At 39.7% G+C, this 19,582-nt stretch overlaps 1 protein-coding gene across 1 annotated transcript; it reads right to left on the minus strand.

Moving 5' to 3' along the window:
• Positions 1-2,237: 2,237 nt before the first annotated feature.
• Positions 2,238-19,281, minus strand: LOC136425142 (adhesion G-protein coupled receptor G7-like). The gene is made up of 25 exons (XM_066413940.1): positions 18,919-19,281; positions 16,600-16,647; positions 16,134-16,196; positions 14,603-14,860; positions 13,800-13,889; positions 13,476-13,635; positions 12,627-12,733; positions 12,324-12,433; positions 12,075-12,139; positions 11,659-11,819; positions 10,797-10,910; positions 10,059-10,168; positions 9,483-9,632; positions 8,930-9,024; positions 8,473-8,569; positions 7,789-7,975; positions 7,198-7,376; positions 6,680-6,838; positions 6,420-6,529; positions 5,682-5,956; positions 5,062-5,140; positions 4,356-4,480; positions 3,713-3,836; positions 3,194-3,310; positions 2,238-2,460 (listed from the first exon to the last, which is right to left on the minus strand). Exons 1-25 carry the CDS (start codon positions 18,986-18,988, stop codon positions 2,319-2,321), a joined length of 3,195 nt encoding a protein of 1,064 aa, XP_066270037.1. The 5' UTR covers positions 18,989-19,281; the 3' UTR covers positions 2,238-2,318.
• Between the last annotated feature and the right edge of the window lie 301 nt (positions 19,282-19,582).

Below are 19,582 nucleotides of genomic sequence, written 5' to 3' on the forward strand. Positions count from 1 at the left end.
CAATAAATGTAGTGGCGCTATAGCCTCTACCAGGCTCCACAGGTCGCTGGAGAAATAGTAGGTCGCAAACTGTACTCCCTGGCCAGCTAACTCCTCTGGCATGTTATCTGTCTATTTGCCGAATTTCTACTACTTATTTCTCAAGCGACCTGGTAGAGGCTAGTGGCGCTATATGCTGCTGTTTCAGAGGAGATACATTTTTTAACATTCTTTCATGTTGCTGACGATGAAACCTTTGGTTCATTCTATTTGAAGCCATATTTATGTCGACCAAATTCGTATTACCAAATGATCATATGTAATGATATGTTTCAACTGTTTCTTCTTCAATGTGTAAGGCACCCCACCCGCAAACAGTATATCTAAATAGGTCGTATTCTAGACAATGTCAGTAACGCTATCAATGATTTTTTTTCAGAACTCTACTGTGAAAAATAGGTGATGGTACAAGGGCTATACGCAATGGAGCAAGTTGTTGTATAATCATGATAGTTTTGTACAAGTTTCGGGAATACATCGATGGTACTTGAAATTAAACCTTTCTGAAATATATCGAGGTCAGTGCCCGATGTAGTTGTTGGAAAACATGCCGTGGCTCATTACTTCACATGTTTATCATGGGTCCATTTTGGACGCGCCCAAGTCCCTGGTGTTTCAAATTTATTTGCATATTACGTTATATGCTTGATGGAGTCTTTGAGCAGCAAAGCTCCGTAACTAACCTGGCCGTGCGTTATAGATTGCCACGTATAGCTTAACCCATGGCTTGAACGGCAATCCTAGTTTGAATCATGCATTGCAAATGTTACATGCTCCCGTTTCGGATGTATAAAGCAAAGACTGAAAATCTCATAAATAGGAACTTAAAGGATCCTCACCATCCGAGACGGAACTTGCTATCCTTCCACTATTTTACATCTTAGGGTGAGACTCTAAAAAATGCTGGTTTAGTTAAATGTGCACGTGGTTACGTTATGGCAGGAAAGGCGAGAGGAAAAATGGTTTCTATAGTATTAACAGTATGCAAAACTGAACTTTTAATCCAATACGGAAACTACAATCACCTTTACACAATACACAGACTTATCCTATCCGCAACAAAGCTTGACACAAAACCACAACCAAACCTTATAGTTACATTTTTTTCTCAATGTAGAACACTGGAGTGGGACCCCAATCTCAAACCACTCCAAATATATAAACATGAAAAACAAAACAATCAACTTACAAAACAATCAACTTACAAAAATCAAAAAAACATTTTCTGTTGAAGGAATAAAACAAGGTTGGGTTATATACTATAGAAGAGCTAGCTTGTGCAAAATACTCCCAATGCAACATTTTTTTAAAAACCTCCCAATTTTCCATCTTCTACCATTCTACTCTGTTGCCCCATCTGGCCCTTCCTTGAGTGATCCTAAACTGTACTAGTTTATCCTCTTTGATTAACAATTAAACATCTTTGATTAACAATTAAACAAACTCCTTCTACAGTACCAGAAAACAACTTACAACAATTAACAAACTTGCACATTCACATCAGCATTTGAACACTTGTCATTAGTATCAAGAAACATGAAATATTTACTATCACACCAACATACATCAAAACATAAACTGTATACATACCAAAGTGTACTAGTAATATCAGATAAACTCAGCAATTGTACTCATTCCATTCAATCATGACACAGAAAAAAAATATTCAAAAAGAGACAAAAATCAAAAACTCAACTTCCAAAAACCACGACAAAGTACAGGATTAATCTGCAGCCATGTCGGCTATGTCTGTGAGTGGAACAGTAACGTCAGTAAGGGGGACAGTAACGTCTGTAAGGGGACAGTAACATCAGTAAGGGGGACAGTAACGTCTGTAAGGGGGACAGTAACGTCTGTAAAGGGACAGTAACATCAGTAAGGGGGACAGTAACGTCTGTAAGGGGACAGTAACATCAGTAAGGGGGACAGTAACATCAGTAAGGGGGACAGTAACACCAGTAAGGGGGACAGTAACGTCTGTAAAGGGACAGTAACATCAGTAAGGGGGACAGTAACGTCTGTAAGGGGACAGTAACATCAGTAAGGGGAACAGTAACGTCAGTAAGGGGGACAGTAACGTCTGCAAGGGGAACAGTAACGTCAGTAAGGGGGACAGTAACGTCAGTGAGGGGGACAGTAACGTCTGCAAGGGGGACAGTAACGTCAGTAAGGGGGACAGTAACGTCTGCAAGGGGACAGTAACATCAGTAAGGGGGACAGTAACGTCTGTAAGGGGACAGTAACATCAGTAAGGGGGACAGTGACGTCTAAGAACAGGATTAATCTGCAGCCATGTCGGCTATGTCTGTGAGTGGAACAGTAACGTCAGTAAGGGGGACAGTAACATCATGGCCGGCATTTTTCCGGATGATGTCAGTCTCTGGTATCCTCCATTGTCGTGTCTTCCTTCTACAGATCAAACTGGAAAGAAAACAAGAAGATCATCTCAACAGAGGTCCCAGAACAATAGATGTTTTTAACAAAAAAACGTTTCAGAACCAAGGTTGGCGGTAGGTCGGGAGCAGTCTGACTAGTACTGTAATTCTTGATTTGTTAACTGTAAGTTAATTTTAGCTAACTTAACGGTCACTGGTAAACCGCTAAAATTTCATTATCGCAAATAATTGATCACTAATATTTGAGACGGTAATGTTTGTTCCCACTGTTAAGATTAAGTGCCGTGACCTGCTCCATTTTCTCCCAACCGCTATATTTTCCTGCCGCTATATTAAAGTGATTTACAGTATTAGATTAAGAGTCAAATTTTACTCCCAAACACACTGTGACCACTACTGACTTACTCCTAACCACCAACCAACCCGTTTCAGACTTCAAACCAACCACAGCCGACCTAGTTCCCGAAGCATGAGCTGAGGGGAGATCGGGAGGCCATATTCAGCCATGTGAAAGATTGGTATATTTCAAACATACAACTAGAGGTACATGCATTAGTACTCAATTTTCTTCATCACCTGAAAGCAGGTAATCATAACATGCACTAGACGCATTAAAATCTGTTGCTTTAACTAACTTATTAACACCCAAAGAGATGTTTGAAGAAACACATTAAAAATAAAATCAGCTCATCCATTGTGTACCTTTAAAATGTGCTTATATTAGTTATAAATCCTTATGCTTAATACATTGAGTTCACCTGTATAACGCTGCCCGTACAGCTTTCTGCATGACACATTGGAAGATGAAGATAAAGAACCCTTGTAGAGAGTTGAAGATACAGAACAGATAGGCAAACACAATCCCAGCATCTTTTCTGAAATTAAGAAACAACAAAATTAATATCACATGGAAAACAGGTAATTCAACAAAAAGGTGAATTCTAAGAGATCTACTGATGCAGCAGTAGTAAGGACAATCCTTTAAATTATTAAGCCACTTTATATTATGACTTTCTGTGTAGAGTCAAATGCTATGATCATACAGTTTTCAACATTTGTAAGAGCCACTCTTCTTATGCGTATAATGGACAGTTTCAGATGACCAACCAAATTAGCCCAATCACATACATGGCCAATCAGGTTCTTTCACTAAATATTGTGACCAATCCCATCACTTACATCTAACATTAGGCCAAGGGAACAATTAACCACTGCATCAGTCACAGCCAATCGGGTGCAGTTTAACTACTGATGTGACCAATCAGGATATAGCTTACATGTAGAGGAAGAAGCCGAAGCCCCAAGACAGTCCCACAAGCACCATAACAGTGACAGAAATCCTCAGCTGCTTCAAGATCTCAGACCGCAGTTTTCGGGTCCTCTTGGTTTTCAGCAACTTACCTGGTTATGAATATGATGAAAGAGATTTTGTAAGAAACGGTTCATGCAGGAGGCTTAAATCAACAATGGTATTATTTGAGGCACTATCAACCTGTGATATCCACCAACATGACTGATAAATGCTTATTTTTCTTCCAACAGTTCCACATTTAGCTGATGAAATTATTACCACTATCATAAACTATGTACATGTCATTGACTAGTTATAAACAACCAAAGCACCTCTTTGTTTTTCCACACATCAAATAATTACATTCATATATAACGTTACAAACACACATACACATACAAACACACACACAAACACACAAAGAATAATCATATGGATAATATGTACATGTACATTTATATTATGAAAGAATGATGTTATATTATGTTTTCTTTTATAGGAAGACATGCATGATTAGTTGCCAGTGGAAGTAAACAGAGAAAACAAAATCAACATGTACAATGTTTATGCTTTGAGTATGAAACAAATTCTAGAGTTGACTGAATCATTTGAATTGACAAAAAGAGTACCCCTGGAGATGTATGCACATGTGAGGCTCCTGATGACGATGATGAACATGATGGTGTTAAAGAGGAGAATGACTCCCAGTGGAACCAAGAACCCATAGTACAGGAGCAGTCCTGACATCCAGCAACTGAGGAAAAAGGAAAAAATGTTCATTTGAGAATACGTCCTAACATTAGTGTCATACATCTAAGCCATCGAGAAAGCCACACACAAGGTGAAACTAGTCTGGGTGTTGGCTCAAATAAAGTTCTAGATGGGAACTATGCAGCTTAACAGCGTTTTTTCTGAAGATGTGGCATGAGTGTGAATGGTTGACTTGAAGTTGTCCTCTACTATTTACCTTCAGTAATGTCATACTTCATATGAAAATGAATGAAAAGATTCTTTTCACACAACCAAGTCAGATTTATTCCACCGATGCTTCGGTGACAATCTGTCACCTTCTTCAAGGCAATTCTGACTGGTTCACATAGTAAGTGCTTTTTAGTGCTTATTAGTGCTTATACATAATGAGATGCAATCCCAAACGCAAAATATTTACATATGTACAATCACAGGAGATGACATCACTATGCGGTCCCAAACGTACAGTAGTATAACACATACACAACATTCATATGAAAATGTTTGCCAGAGTGGAGCAAAATTACTGTATCCAATCTTTCGAATGAGTCTGGTGAATTTTAATAGATTGCAAATTATTCTTACAGGCTGTCTGAGGTGTATCCAGGCACAGGCAGCACCAGGTGAAGGGCGATGGTTATCCCTGCAGCGACACCTGGCAGACCTGAGTGGAATTGCACAATATGCAAACTTAGTAAAGTTTCACATTGTAAACATAAAAACATGGCTTATCTAGTCTCAAAATCATTGTTTGTCTTCTTCCTTCTTAACTTCTGAATAAATAAAGCTTCAAACAAACAAACTCTGACTCTAAGCAGATGGTGCCCTGGAACTATAATTGCAAAAATGTTTGTGGCGGTTTTATGTTTGCGGGTTTCACAGTAAGCTCTTTGCCGCAAAATTAAAACCATTGCAAAAATTTTTGCCATCCTACCCCCTTGTCTACTATTGCCTCATACACCAACTTAAAACCATCGCAAACACTCCATTTTTCCCTATCGCGAACGTAAATGAATGAAAACTCCATTATAGTATTCCCTGTCATAAGAATTTGAAACTGTGGGAAAGACATCAAGAACATGGTCTGCAAATAAAAAACAGCTGTTTACAAATGGAATATGAGAAGCAACACTGGGTCTTGCAGCAACCAATGAGGTTTAACACTGTTAATTACCCAGCCAATAGAGAGTAACACTGCTACTTACCCCAGCCAATAAGGATGGACACTAGAGCAAACTGCCATGTGAGCTCTGTCTCCACACCCAGAACTTTCCACAGCGCCTGGTACAGCACAAATGCCTCGACTGCCATCCACAGGAAAGCCGCTAGGAGGCAGTAGTGCAACAGGAAAGCCACAGACATGCAGCCGATGGTGTTGCCCACAGCAGCCTCCAACCCAACGAAGAACACCACCAAAACAGACAGCAGCGCCAGGCATAAGTTGATGAGGATGAAACGGGCTTTTGTTTTGCGTAGAGACCTGTGGGAAATATTTGCTCTATAAGCATTTTTGTCCATAGAAATTATGTACAAACAATGCCTGTCCTTGGTGCTGAACACTATCCAAACATAGGTACTGTACATACAACTTTCCTTGCTGCTGAAAACTATCCACACACAGGAGTATATGTCTGTCCTTGGTGCTGTACACTATCCACACACAGGTGAACATACCTGTCCTTGGTGCTGAACACTATCCACACACAGGTTAACATGCCTGTCCCTGGTGTTGAACACTATCCACACACATGTAAGCAAACCTGTCCCTGGTGGTGAACACCATCCACACACATGTAAACAAACCAGTCCCTGGTGCTGAACACTATCCACACACACACACACACACACACACACACACACACACTCACTCACACTCCAGTACGTAGTATATCATCTTAACACTATATGCTAACAGACTACAGATAAAGAGACAACACAGTTACCTGAAGGCCAGGTGTGGTATAAGTGTGAAGACCAGCCCACCCAGAGAAAGTGCACAACCGATGGTACTGATCAGGCTAAGGATCCCCTCATGTTTCTTGTCCTGGTGGCCCTGAAGAATAATCAAATTTCAAGAACATTGGAAACGAAAAAGGAAAATACAGAAAGAGTCATTCAGGAGTTTCATTTTGTTTTGTAATTGTTTATTCAAAAAGGCAATAAAATTTGATTAAGCTGGGCTATTCTAAACTTGTAAACTTACCACTAGCACAGCAAAGTTGGTGAGATGGTCACAGGAACATGTAATGCTCCCATTGACCATTCCCACAAACGTACAGCCTTGTGGTGACCACGCCCCAGAACCCCCCGCCATTGAGAAGTTCCAAGCAGCACACAGATTGGTTTGTGCTGCCTTTTCTTCCTGTAACATATGAAGGAATGACTAGAATGTAGAAGGAATTTCAAGGTTACATGTATAGGTAGCTGTATTGTGCAGATAAAGGTTAAAGTCGCATAGCCTTTTTGAGGCTGTAGGGGTAGTGGATTGTTATCCACAGTTTTGGAAGGTGGAGCTCATTCCTCTCCTTACACCATGTGAACTTTTTACCTCCTCAACCAAAGTCAGGTACCCATCTACTCCCGGGTGGAGTAAGGAAAGTTGTGTTAAGTGCCTTTCCCAAGGGCACAACATCTATCAGTGCAATCTAGCCATGACTCACACAATACAAGATTGAACTAAAAGAAAGCTATATAGTAATTATCTTAAAATGTTAATTTTACCTGCAAAGGCTGAAATGTGAGAATGACAGGCTCTAGTAGATGCTGAAGCGACACGTCTGTGACCCAAGTAGCCAGGACTCTGCTATTGGACCTCCCTTCTGTGGACAGGCCTGATTGGTTGGATGTGAAGAGCTTGCTGTTTTGATACACCACTACATTCAGTTTCACATCATTCAGTCCTGTCAAAGGGAGAAAAATCTGTCACTAAAGAAATGGAAACTATGACATCAGATAGGTTGTACTTCATAGCCTGGATATCAGACTAGTTTGGCTTTAATGCTTCTGCATAGATGATTTGGAGAGCGTTTGTTGGAGACAGCAGATGCCTAATAAATGGGACAGCACCCAGGCTATGTTAGTATGTACCTTAATTAGCTTAAAGTTTGTTTTTTTTAAAACAGCCATTGTGCAAATGAATTACAGCTTGTTGGTATATTTTAGTCATTGACAAGCAAACAAATATAACATTACTTACTTGCAAATCTGCATTCTTATTCCTATTAAAAACTGAAGTATCTCTGTATACAAATCATTCAATTAAGTATTCAATAACATATTACAATCAGTGTGACGATATGATAAAATTCTGACCTGTTATGTCTAAGATGAGGGATTGGAGAGACTTCGGTAACATGATGGCTGCCTCCACCTGTCGGCCATCCCCCATGCCCCCCTCCCCATACATCTTCAGTATCCTCCTGCCATTCTCCATCACGTCAAGCTCCTCCCCCTCCAACCACACAAACCCCAGGCCACGGGAGAACGCACTGACAGGGACCTGGGGAAATCGTAGGATGATATTTTAGCAAAACATTGGCTTTATCACTTAAAGTTTACATCTTCAGTTAACTAAAGATCAAGCCTTGTTCAACTTAGCGTGTCTGTACCAAGCAATGTTGTTTTGCAGAACTGGTTAACCATCATTAGGCGTAACACACCAGTTACTGTGCAGTAAGTACAAGCTGTGTAAGACCAGACAGAATTATAAAGCCGCTAAGAAATGATTTTTCCATCTCTGAACTTTTTAGAAAGTTGTTTCTTTCAAACATACAAAAAAGTATTAAAATGTTATAATTTGTGAACTGTAAGTTATGATATGACAAGCAAACTTAAAGGAGAAGAATTGAACAGTTGCAACCTACATGCTTGCTTGTTTGTTTGTTTGCTTGCTTGCTTGTTTGAGCCTTTGTTTCATGACTTCACTATACCATTTGTACTGAATTCTTTATTGATATGTCTTATGAGTACTAAATGAGTAGGTAAAACAATCCATACCTCCATCGACTCCACAGCAATGTTAGGCAGGATTCTGTGGAACCTGGTCCCGGTGAGACTGACTTTGTCCAACATAAGCTCCAGGGACTGGACAATCCTGGGACAATTTAGATAGAAGAGATCATAAGACGGAAAATTATATTTGGTCGGTATTCGCTGACGCCGTGGCTGCTCTGTACCCTCAGATCCGACAGATCTACATGTAAAATGCAGTATCTGATTGGACACAGAAAAGACTCAGTCAATGCTGTTTGTCTTGATTTTGAATATTGTTGAGCAGAGCTAGCTCATTTGGCACAACCTTTCCCTAAGGACAACACTAACTTAAAGGTAATTTCTCTGATTGGCTGACAGCATGGTTAGTAGCCACGCCCCCCATAGTAGGAATCTATATAAGGCTGGATTAGCAGGGCTAATTGGAATGATAGCACTGCATAGGAGGATGTATTAAGTGTACCTGGATGTCGGCACCCCCATTGAGTGACTCCCTTCCAGAACATCCTCTGGTGCATCCAGGATGTGATCCACTGTGTCCAGAACTGAGTACCCCACCTGGAGAGAAAAGGGTCATAATCTGTCAATAAATAAGAAATGTCCATTGGATATTTCCATTGAATTAGGAGTCATGGGAAGAGTCTTATTTCATTTTAAATCTACATACACTTGCAACCTACATGCTGTATACTTTTAAAAGTTACTCACTGTGAAATACATATTTACCATCAATTTTCATTTAATTGATTTTTTTGGATGGCTGATTACATTTAAGATTTAAATTTTCCAAACTTGTAATACTTAAGTGTAATTTTCACCAAAAATGTAGAAAAGTCTTGTATTCAAAATACGTTTAATCCATTTTCTACCTATACACTCTGGCATTCTACCATTGCATGATTGAGAAAATGTCATTTTAGATTTAAATGAAAGAAAAAAGTTACTATGATCTGGCTACATCTCACAGCTCTTAATTCTTGACAGTGGTGGCAATGGTGGAATATCAGAATACTTACATCTGTTGGAACAACAGATGGAACTGTTGCGATGTTGTCCAAAACTTGAGCTGCCTGTGTCGTATCCGACACACTGAGGGTGGAGCCATTCAATGTCAGCAACTGGAGTGCCGTTGCAACGTCTTCTAGGTTTGTGTTTGTGACCTCGGTCTAAAAGCAATTAAGATATATTAGTTACTTATTGCTGTTCTAGCTATGTAACTAACTTTCTTTGCAAAATTACGGCACAACATCTATTCTAGTTCAGAATTCATTATTCTAAATTATTCATGAAATGATTTATAGACTTATGTTTTGATACTAATTTTTTTTATGATGTGACATAATTGAAAAAGTGAAACCTAACACTGTGGCAGAGTGCCATCGACACATATTATAAAGGACTTGAAAAGTATGTACATGTACATGTGTCTAGGTGGCCAACATAGGCAGGATTTTTATTTGTCAATTGTGGAAACAATCAAAGTGTCCACCAAAATGTGACCAGGTGGTCTCTATGCATAGGTGGTCAATAATACAGGTTTGAGTGCACATTTTACATAGTTAGGTTAGAAAGAGAAGAAACAAAGACTGTACCTCTGCTAGTGTCTGAAGATCCTGGTTACAGTCGAGCAGGAAGGGCTGCGACCACGTCATGCCTGTCCCGATGTCCCCACTACAACTTCTGCGACCCTTGGGAGGTCCACCTGATTAGTACAGAAATATGGGCAAATTGATGTTGAATGCAGTGAGTAAGTGACTGAGTGACTGACTGAGTGACTGACTGAGTGACTGACTGAGTGACTGACTGAGTGCATAGAGATTGTACTAAGTGCGTTGATGAAGGTTAGACATCCAGGTAATAAGATACTCCAAAAATAATTATTCAAGCAACTGTATAAGATTTTGAAACAGTCAGACGTTTCAGATAGCATCCGCTATCTTTCGTCAGTGACTAAAGAAGGATCTGGTAGAATTGGGTTTTATACCAAAACTCTGTTCTACCAGATCCTTCTTTAGACACTGACGAAAGATTGCGGATGCTATCTGAAACGTCTGTTTCAAAATCTTATCCAGTTGCTTGAGTAATTATCTTTATTATACTAAGTGGTTGCTCTAATATAATGATATGATATAATGCAGCTGAGTAATCTTAGAGTAATTTGTAGACTAATACATGGGTATGGACTTCATTATATATGCCTCCATCACTTCATTACAATGCTGAATATACCTGTTGGGTTCATTCAAATAGGCTGGTGAAAATACTTCAGAAATACCAACATTTCAGTACTAATGCCATGTATCATAATAGTGCAAACTGACAAGCCTTACCGTCAAAAGTTGCACTTGGACATCTTTCTGTCGAATATGCAAATCTGCCTCCGGGGGTTGATGGGAAGGTCAGCGTGACAGAGTTTACCTCCACAGTTTCCTGTAGACACTGAACTGTAAAACAAAGTTTTCACATAATCATTTATAGGACAATCACTGTCAAAAAAGTTAGCTTTCATTTTTGAGAAAGAAGTAAAACGAAACAAAGTGTCTACAATTCTAGACAGCACAATGTCTATGGGGCAAAGCATTAGCAAAGAGCTAAATAATTTCAGTGTGCCATAACACAAACTATTCAACATAATCTGTCCTTGGTGCTGAAAACTATCCACTAAAAGGTGAACATGCCTGCCCTTGGTGCTGAACACTATCCACACACAGGAGATCATATCTGTCCTTGGTGCTGAACACTATAAACACACAGGTGAACATGCCTGTCCTTTGTGCTGAACACTATACACACAGGTAAACATGCCTGTCCTTGGTGCTGAACACTATACACACACACACTGGTGAACATGTCTGTCCTAGGTGTCGAAGTCGAACACCATCCGCACACATAAACCCACTATATTTCAGAGTGCACAGTTCTATTTTGTTGTATGTGGGTCAAGCTGACAAGTGACAAAGCTGGACTTAAATAATTTCTAAAGTTCAGTAGCCAAAAGTACATAATGTTATGTGCCATGTACATGTACATGTATTTGGGAAATTTTGCTTTCAGTGCTACTTCGAATTCTGTTTCCTATTTTTTTTCTTTTCTAGCCAACGAATGCCCACCCGTGTCAGGGACCCCTGCAGCAGTATAACCAAATATTACATACTGTATCTCCTACTACTTTTTCTGTGCACACAAACGTACCTATGCTCCTGATTTCAAGGCTATCTACTGGACCAGGTAGAAGGTTGTCCTCCTGGGCACTGTAAGTCATAAGAGTCACCCCCACATTACGTATCAATTCTTCCTCCGACGTTCCAGCGTTTTCCACATAGATGTTCTGGTCAACTATCACACTACCTGGTCTGGAAAAGGATAAAAAAAGACAGTCTCCAGTCATTGCTGAACAATAGGTCATGTAGAATTAAAGTATGTTTAATATGATAATCGATTTTGAGGAAAATTAAACAGTTATTTGGCATAACCATGTAGAAGCAAATAAAGAAATCAATCACATTCTATATCTAAGAGTGCACAATTGTGCATTAACATACAAAACTGGTATTACATGCCTTTCAGGCTTTCTACCAGTTATGCAAATAAATAAAATTTATAATCACCTGAATGCTTTGACTCTCACACTTACAACACCACCAAGGCCTTTACTTTCTATAGCAGATAGGACCTGTAAAGCAATATATCATTTGATCACGTCAGAACATAATGTTTAATATTCGATTCGTTACACCAGATAGTAGTGATAACAAATACCAGAAACATTACCATGCATTTTCAGAATTCAAAGAAAAAAATATAAAGATATCATTTTTTTAAGTTTGAGGAATCATACCCAATCACACATTTCTTACCCAAAGTTCAATCTGTTGAGCAAGGGCCACTGCCGCAGGTGAATTTAACTGCTCAAGGTCAGAGGTGAAGTTCAGTCTCAGGGTCATCATGCAGGCAAGCGTGATGGTGTCTACATATAAATAACAACCTTATTAAGACATGTCTTATTTTGCAGAAACCTACAAACAGCAGTACATCTTTTGTCTATAAAGATAAAATGCCTTCAAGAGACTGAATTCAAAATGAACTGAATTACTGGTTTGGTACCCAATTCCCTATTAGTTACAGAGTTCGGCAGCAGGGAGAAGGTTTAAGACTGATACCTTTGTTGAGAACATGGATGAGTATGTGGTTCAATGATGTGAACTGTTCAGAGAGATGAAATACATGGCAGGTGATGCTGTGTACCCCCTCAGTCCTGGCTGTGTACCTGAGTATTTTCAAAAAGTAAAAAAAGATACTTATTGCCCAATTGTATGCAGTTACATCTGCGACAATAATCAACACAGTCATTTTTGTTTACCTTTAATAAGCACTTTACTTTGTGTATGGAATTAGGGTGTAAAAAGAATTTTAACCATTGTCTAATTTGAATTCTCTTAAAGCATCTGAAAGTGCTCAACAACATGAATTTACTTGACTGAAAAATGAATATCTGTGCTATAGTCAGACTAAATTTATGGGTCTCAAAAACATCCCTTTCCTCTACATAAACCACTTAATGCTTCCAGGGCTCAAAATTAGTGGGTGCATGTGCACCTAATTTTTTACTGTGGGTACACCAGTGCACCTAGATATTTTTGTAGGCTATAGGGTAGGGATACTAATTGTACACTGGTATACAAAACATTCTTGAAATTCAAGTATCTGGAAAAGTAATATAACCTTTGTTGTACTTTGTTTGATGCATGACTTGTTTGAAATTTTGAAGTTAGCTATAGAATTACAGATTGAAGTTCTTAAGAGCATTAAACTTCAATGTTTTGCTGACATTCAGGTTTATTTTATGTGGTGCACCCAAAATTCTTTCTGTGCATCTAATTTTTTTGGTTGGGTGCACCAGTGCACCTATTTCAAAAAATGAAATTCGAGCCCTGGCCTCTCATTCCCCTAATTTGTTAAAACAGGAGAATCCTAACATATATATATAATCCACTTGAATGAAAACTTACAGGAACACTTGGTTTGTTTCAGCCTGAAGAATTGCACCATCCAGTTCCCAGCTGTACCGATAGATACCGTCCGATTCTGTCGTCACGCAGTTCAGCGTCACTGTCTCTCCAATAACGATCTTACTGGCGTTTCTTGGAAGCACGACTTCCACACGCAAGGCTTTACGAAATAACATAAAACATATTGTTACAATATGAATACAATACTTGAAGCTATTAGCAAAATAAGGGTTGCTTGTAATACGATTGTCACAGACTAAAAAGCGATGTTCTAATCTTTTAGTTTCAATATTAGAATATTGGACAATGGGTTCAAGTACTTACGTGTGAAGGGCCCCATAGGCGATGTTACTTCTGACATGATCGCTGTTGTTGTTGTTGTTGTTGATGGCATAGGGGGTCTTATAGTGCTTACTGTTGGCATCAAGACAATGCTGTATTAGTGCATAGATTGACACTTTACTGCTGCATTTCATAAGAATTCTAATTATGAAAGTTCCAGTGGAGAAAACAAGAGATAGACTATCGTATAGTCTGATTGCATGCCAACTGCAAGAGTATTGTACGTGGTTACAACAAATATAATTTCTGAAGCTATAATCTGTTCTCCAACTAAAAGAATTTGACTCACTGTTATTTTCACTCAGTCTTCTTCAGCTGTCTGACACATTACCAATGGTTGAACATCATCTAAAATCGGTACCACCCCCCCACCCCAGTTGATAGGTTTGACTCATTGCTGACATCACACATACAGAAAGTCACAAGAAGATTAAGCAAGTCAGTATAAAATACCAGTGAGTCCAATTTTTTTCAGTTGGAGAAGTTTTAATCAACGTTACCTCTTCATAATGTCATAATAGCAATTCAGATGCACTTTCACGCTAGTGATTACTTTTTGCAGACATAATTATTAGTTAACATGATTACCTGGACACGGGGGAATGTCACAGCCCTCCCACATAACATTAGGATCAGTGGTATAACACCAGGGAGAGTCGTGCCTCGTGCCAAAAAACCCTCGCATGGGGTTGCGGCAGAAGTTTCCCACAAGGCCAGTGTTTGGAAATTTCATATATGTAAATACTACTTTGTTTCAGAGATAAATTATTTCTTAACATGATTACCTGGACACGGTGGAATGTCACAGCCCTCCCACATAACGTTGGGATCAGTGGTATAACACCAGGGAGTGATGTGCCTCATGCCAAAAAACCCTCGTTTGGGGTTGCGACAGAAGTTCCCCACGAGGCCAGCGTTAGGAAACTCTTTGGAGTGGATCTCTGGCCGATGGGGATAGTCTGCGTCCCACCGCTGACACGTCCGTCCGCTCCTGGTAACGCTGACATTGCCACGATACTCCACGCCATTCCCAATCACACAGTCTGAAATTATTGTTGTACACATCATCATCATCCACAACATTAATATAGCATGTTTGCACACACGACTTATGGCATAAGTATCTTCCACCATGCTGCATCACTAAAGGCAAATTTGAATTTTTGTGTGTGAAAGTGAGACTTATCTCAAACCAGTTTAGCTCACTGAACACCTAATCTTCCACTGGTCATGACAAGGAAGACAAACATGTACTAGTATGGTATATACAGGTTCAAATACTTTTCGACAAGTACAAATGTAACGCCGGCCTCGTCCTAAGGACTGCAACCATTTTCAGTAGCACACATGTCGGGTGAGCGACATCTACTGGGATTCGATTAATTTTAATCTCCTTGTAGAAATACAATAATATGCGTCATCTCTGAAGATGAAAGGATGCCCACTATTATGATATCATACACAATTCCTAAATTCAAAGGTTCCAGATTCAACCAAACAATAGAAAAAAAACATGCAAATACTCTTTTAGATTTCAACCATACTTACATCGATGTTATTACGATATTACTATGCATGATGATGATGTTATTACAAATGGACGCCCCCCTCCCCCAGTTCTCAGTAGCTTTAATAACGCAAACGTATCCGCGAGATGCAACATTTTTCATTCAAAATTTGGTAAGTAGATGGTCGAATATCATCTTTTCCGCGCCAGCTAGATAGGGCTTTTTTTTCGAACAACAACCTTTTTCCCTGCATAATGCCACGATGCGCGATGATGACCAGCGGGCAACTTTCTAGTGTGCCTGGTGTGCACGACCTTTGACCAAAACTGCAAGCTAACATACGAAGGTTGAAAATCGTTCTTATCCATCTTTTTCTCCAGCGCATATTCGCCAAAGCAAAATTTTGCAGAGATTATGTTACATTGAATACTCTTTGAAATTTCTAAACACATTTTTTGGGGGGAAACAGTGGTAACGTTATCTCCGTGAACAACGTGACATTTAGATGCGGTGTCACTTTGGGTCGCCTGATGATGATGATAATGTCACATTTGTGAATTGTCCTTCAAGTGTAAAACTAAATGCGTTAATGATTAAGTTGCAGTTCAACTACTGCATGCGCAACTGGAATATTCGAAATATACCCATTAACAAGAGTGGACCGGGCTAGCAGAACCTTTTCAGTCATGGGTCGAACTCGAATTGTAATAGTGAGCTTGGGACGAAGCGTAATATCATAAATAATACTAGTTTTATGTATTTCTACAATTCATAGCAGTTACCGTCTAAAAGGAGCAAAGTTCTTTACCTGTGATAGGTGGTTTGATAGGTGCTGGCTCCGACGGAGTCTGGAATCGTGCCTTTCTGTTAGCTGTAAAGAAACATTGAAAAGGTCCACAAAAAAGTAGTAAATCGATACTTTCTATTGACAACACAGTATCTCTGTAGAGCTCAGGCGTTCTTCTAACTGTCGTATTAGAAAGTCGCCTTTGTCTAAAATGACGTTAATTACTGTAGTGTCAAAGTAAGATAGTCAACATAATACGTACCTAGTACCTGAAATAACCCACTTCGAATCGTTCTTTATAGAACCGGAGGATACTTTAACTAAGCTTCAATTTCCTTAATTAGTGAAGAGTATTGGTGTTGATTCTTTCTGGCCGAAAAGGAAGAAAGTTTATTTGGACACACCTATAGCTACAGCATTGTTTTCTATTATTTACCTCCGTTATGGTACGAGACGTTAAGTTGTTTGTAATGAGCAGCTTTCTTACCTGTTGTGGCAGGACCAGTGGACACAGTTGAGGTTTGTTGACAAATGCCTGGAATTGTAAACACAATTTTGTAAACCTTTCGCACTACTTGTAATCTTTAAAACCCAAGCACACTATCACCTTCAACATCATGTTCGCTTGATGGTGTCATGATATCATAGTGTTTTTTTTTTTGTATTTCTTTTTTTTATTTCGTTGTATTGTATGATCTCCAGATCTGTTTTTCAATTGCAGTAGTTTTTCGAAGGTATACAGACTCAAATGATGGCAATAGGACCCTCTTTCCACTAGAAGGCGATCGCTGAGCGAACGTTGAGCGACTAAAGCTGGATCTGTGCACTTGTCATACATTAATCAGAAGAACAGACAGTAGCTTTCAACGTGCTTGAGGCACCTCCTCGACTATGGGACCCCCATTTTACGTCCCTTCCCAAAGACGAATGCAACTCCAGCTAGCCAGGATGCCCTTCCTCGGGTCTCCCAGTTACGAACATCAACTGTAAGGCTGCTACCAATTGACCTACATGGGCATCATATACATTACATGTTTTACAATAAGATGCATATGCTTAGATAAACCATTCAAGATTTCTCTGGGAAGGGAAGGGAAGGGAAGGGACGGGTGTCACAACAACGCGTACGGTCTAGACGCCCAACATGTGTTTGTGTCGGATTTCCGTTCACGGCTTGTGACAAAGAAAGTAACTCAGAACGCCCGGCTGTTTGTTTTGTCGTGGCGGGACTAGCTTCTCAATGGGTACAGGTAACCTAACACCGGAACTCCTCACACCTGTACGCAAAACACACCAGGCCTTGCGTCAAGTATGTTGTCGCGACATTTACTTAACATGATTCTTGACACTTCGTCTAGCCCTGCTTATAGACCATGTCGTAGACCTTAAGACAGTAGACCCACAAAGAGTTAAGAACGCCATAATTCGGACCGTGGGTTTTTCTCCCTGAATCAACTGCATCTAATAGACACTTTAAGTGGTATTGGAAGATATGACTAGCTGGCAGTTGTTTAGAGAAGAAAACGGACGCGTACGTACGAAGAAATTGTACATCGATATTATGACAGTCGTTTCTGTCGCTATTCTCGTCTTTCTTTTCGTTTTAGACTTGCGCTTTAGCTAGCAGTACGAACAATATGGCTAGGTACAGCTTCAGAAGGTTCAAAATTCACACTCTATGATTCCTTACAGCTAAATACACTAGAGTCAAAACTCTCCAGGTTTTCACTTCCATATAACTAAACAGAATCATGTAATAAACTGTCGTAGATCTCTGCATGTCGCCTCCTTTAAAATTGTACACCACAAAAACAAGGTTGGCGACTGCTTGTTAGCACATTTTACACGCGACAAGTCTGGAGCTTGTAGGGTTACGTAAATATCAAAAACAAACATGGTTCTCAAGACAAAGTCACGTTCTTTATACACATGAATCGAACTTCAGGCAATGTTCCTAAGCATGTACAACTAAGCCAGCCGTAACCTGATATTTTGTCAACACCCAGTCGACGACTCAATGCGTTTTGTTTATACCATGACAGCGAACCGTTGGTTAAGAGCAAACACAAGTAAAACATGTCCACGTTACAAAAAGGATTTCTGAATGTTTTTGTGGTAGACTGTTGTAAACCTAGACGCAGTTAGTATTGTTGTTACAATGTTGTTTTTCCCTCCAATACATAGTTTTCTTTTTTTGAAAAAAACAGAATCGAGAAGAGAGGAAAAATGTGGCCACAGCCATGCATGGAGTATATCAATGATATTAGATTTATCAGGTTAGAAGTAGAGTTTGCTAAAGTACCCAACTTTGGACAGAGCGTTGTTTGTATTTCCTAGACTAAATGACCTTGAATTTTTCCCTGCATTGCAAATGAGTTCATTGAAGTTGTCAAATCATAGACGTCAAGACTCAATTTCGTCTGTATATATTACAGTCATATCAAACTGTTATTCAAGGTTCAATATGCATAGTAGCTTAACTTTACATGTATCACTTTACAAATGATGCTTGTAAATGTAAATATTGGATTTCAATGATCTATCATAAATAGAGAAAAATCTAAACTAATGTAGTTGCAATTATCTAGATTAATGATAGCATGACTAGAGCTAGCATCTGCTGCATTGCTTTTTGACAATCTTCATCACTAGTCAAGAAAGTTTTCTGTGTAGAGGGGGGGGGGCAAAATCACAGAGTATGTCTCTATAACATTCCAGAAAGTTGCGCAACCGTCTGGATATCTTGTCCTGGTTATCGATACGGACTCAAAACTTATTCCCAGTTGCAAAAATGTCTGAAACCCACCTGTGTGAAATACGCCGAGCAGGACCACGAAGGCGACGCGAGGCAACGGTCCAACGCGCTGCACCGCCATCTTGAAACTGGGGCAATGTCAGCGTCCCTCTACTCAAGTTTGTGCCACGTGACTTGTCCTTACAATAGTTTTGTATTACACTATACAGTTGCTGGCGGCCAGGGGTTATTACAGGTTATCTTTATTGTACTGGCACTGCACGAATTCCAGTATTTAAGCGCACCTTAAAAGCATACGTGAATGTAAATGTGCATTTTCCCCTGAAACTATGCGTTTACGTGTGCTTATTAAATTGCTTCTCAGAAAACAATTGAAAGTTTGAAGAAAGCAAAACTCCCCGGTCCAATATCTAGAAGGATATCCTTCGACCCCATACACAGTCATTTTGCTCCGGAATTATTCCCTGGAAGAGACGGTGACTAGACTAGAAGTTGTACTGCTTCGAATTGAGAACTGAAAGAAACTAGCTAGGGCGTGACCCACATAAAACTGTTGTCTAACGTTATCCCCATTGTAGACCACTACGGCGTGCCCAAACTAGTCTCTACCTGACTAACCGCGTCGGCTATAGAGAGGACATTTGCCGGGGGACTTTGGCCATGGAGGATAACATTCCAGGGTTGCAATATTGGACCCTATCTCCATAGCCGACCC

The sequence above is a fragment of the Branchiostoma lanceolatum genome, chromosome 19, assembly GCF_035083965.1.
Source record: "Branchiostoma lanceolatum isolate klBraLanc5 chromosome 19, klBraLanc5.hap2, whole genome shotgun sequence".
In the NCBI taxonomy this organism is placed as follows: Eukaryota; Metazoa; Chordata; class Leptocardii; order Amphioxiformes; family Branchiostomatidae; genus Branchiostoma; species Branchiostoma lanceolatum.

Coding starts and splice junctions, on each gene's coding strand:
- LOC136425142 (XM_066413940.1), bottom strand. CDS start 18,988: ATGGCGGTGCAGCGCGTTGGACCGTTGCCTCGCGTCGCCTTCGTGGTC. Junction 5,957..6,419: donor ATACCACACCTGGCCTTCAG/GTAACTGTGTTG, acceptor TATTTCCCACAG/GTCTCTACGCAAAACAAAAG. Junction 4,481..5,061: donor GGATACACCTCAGACAGCCT/GTAAGAATAATT, acceptor CTTTTTCCTCAG/TTGCTGGATGTCAGGACTGC.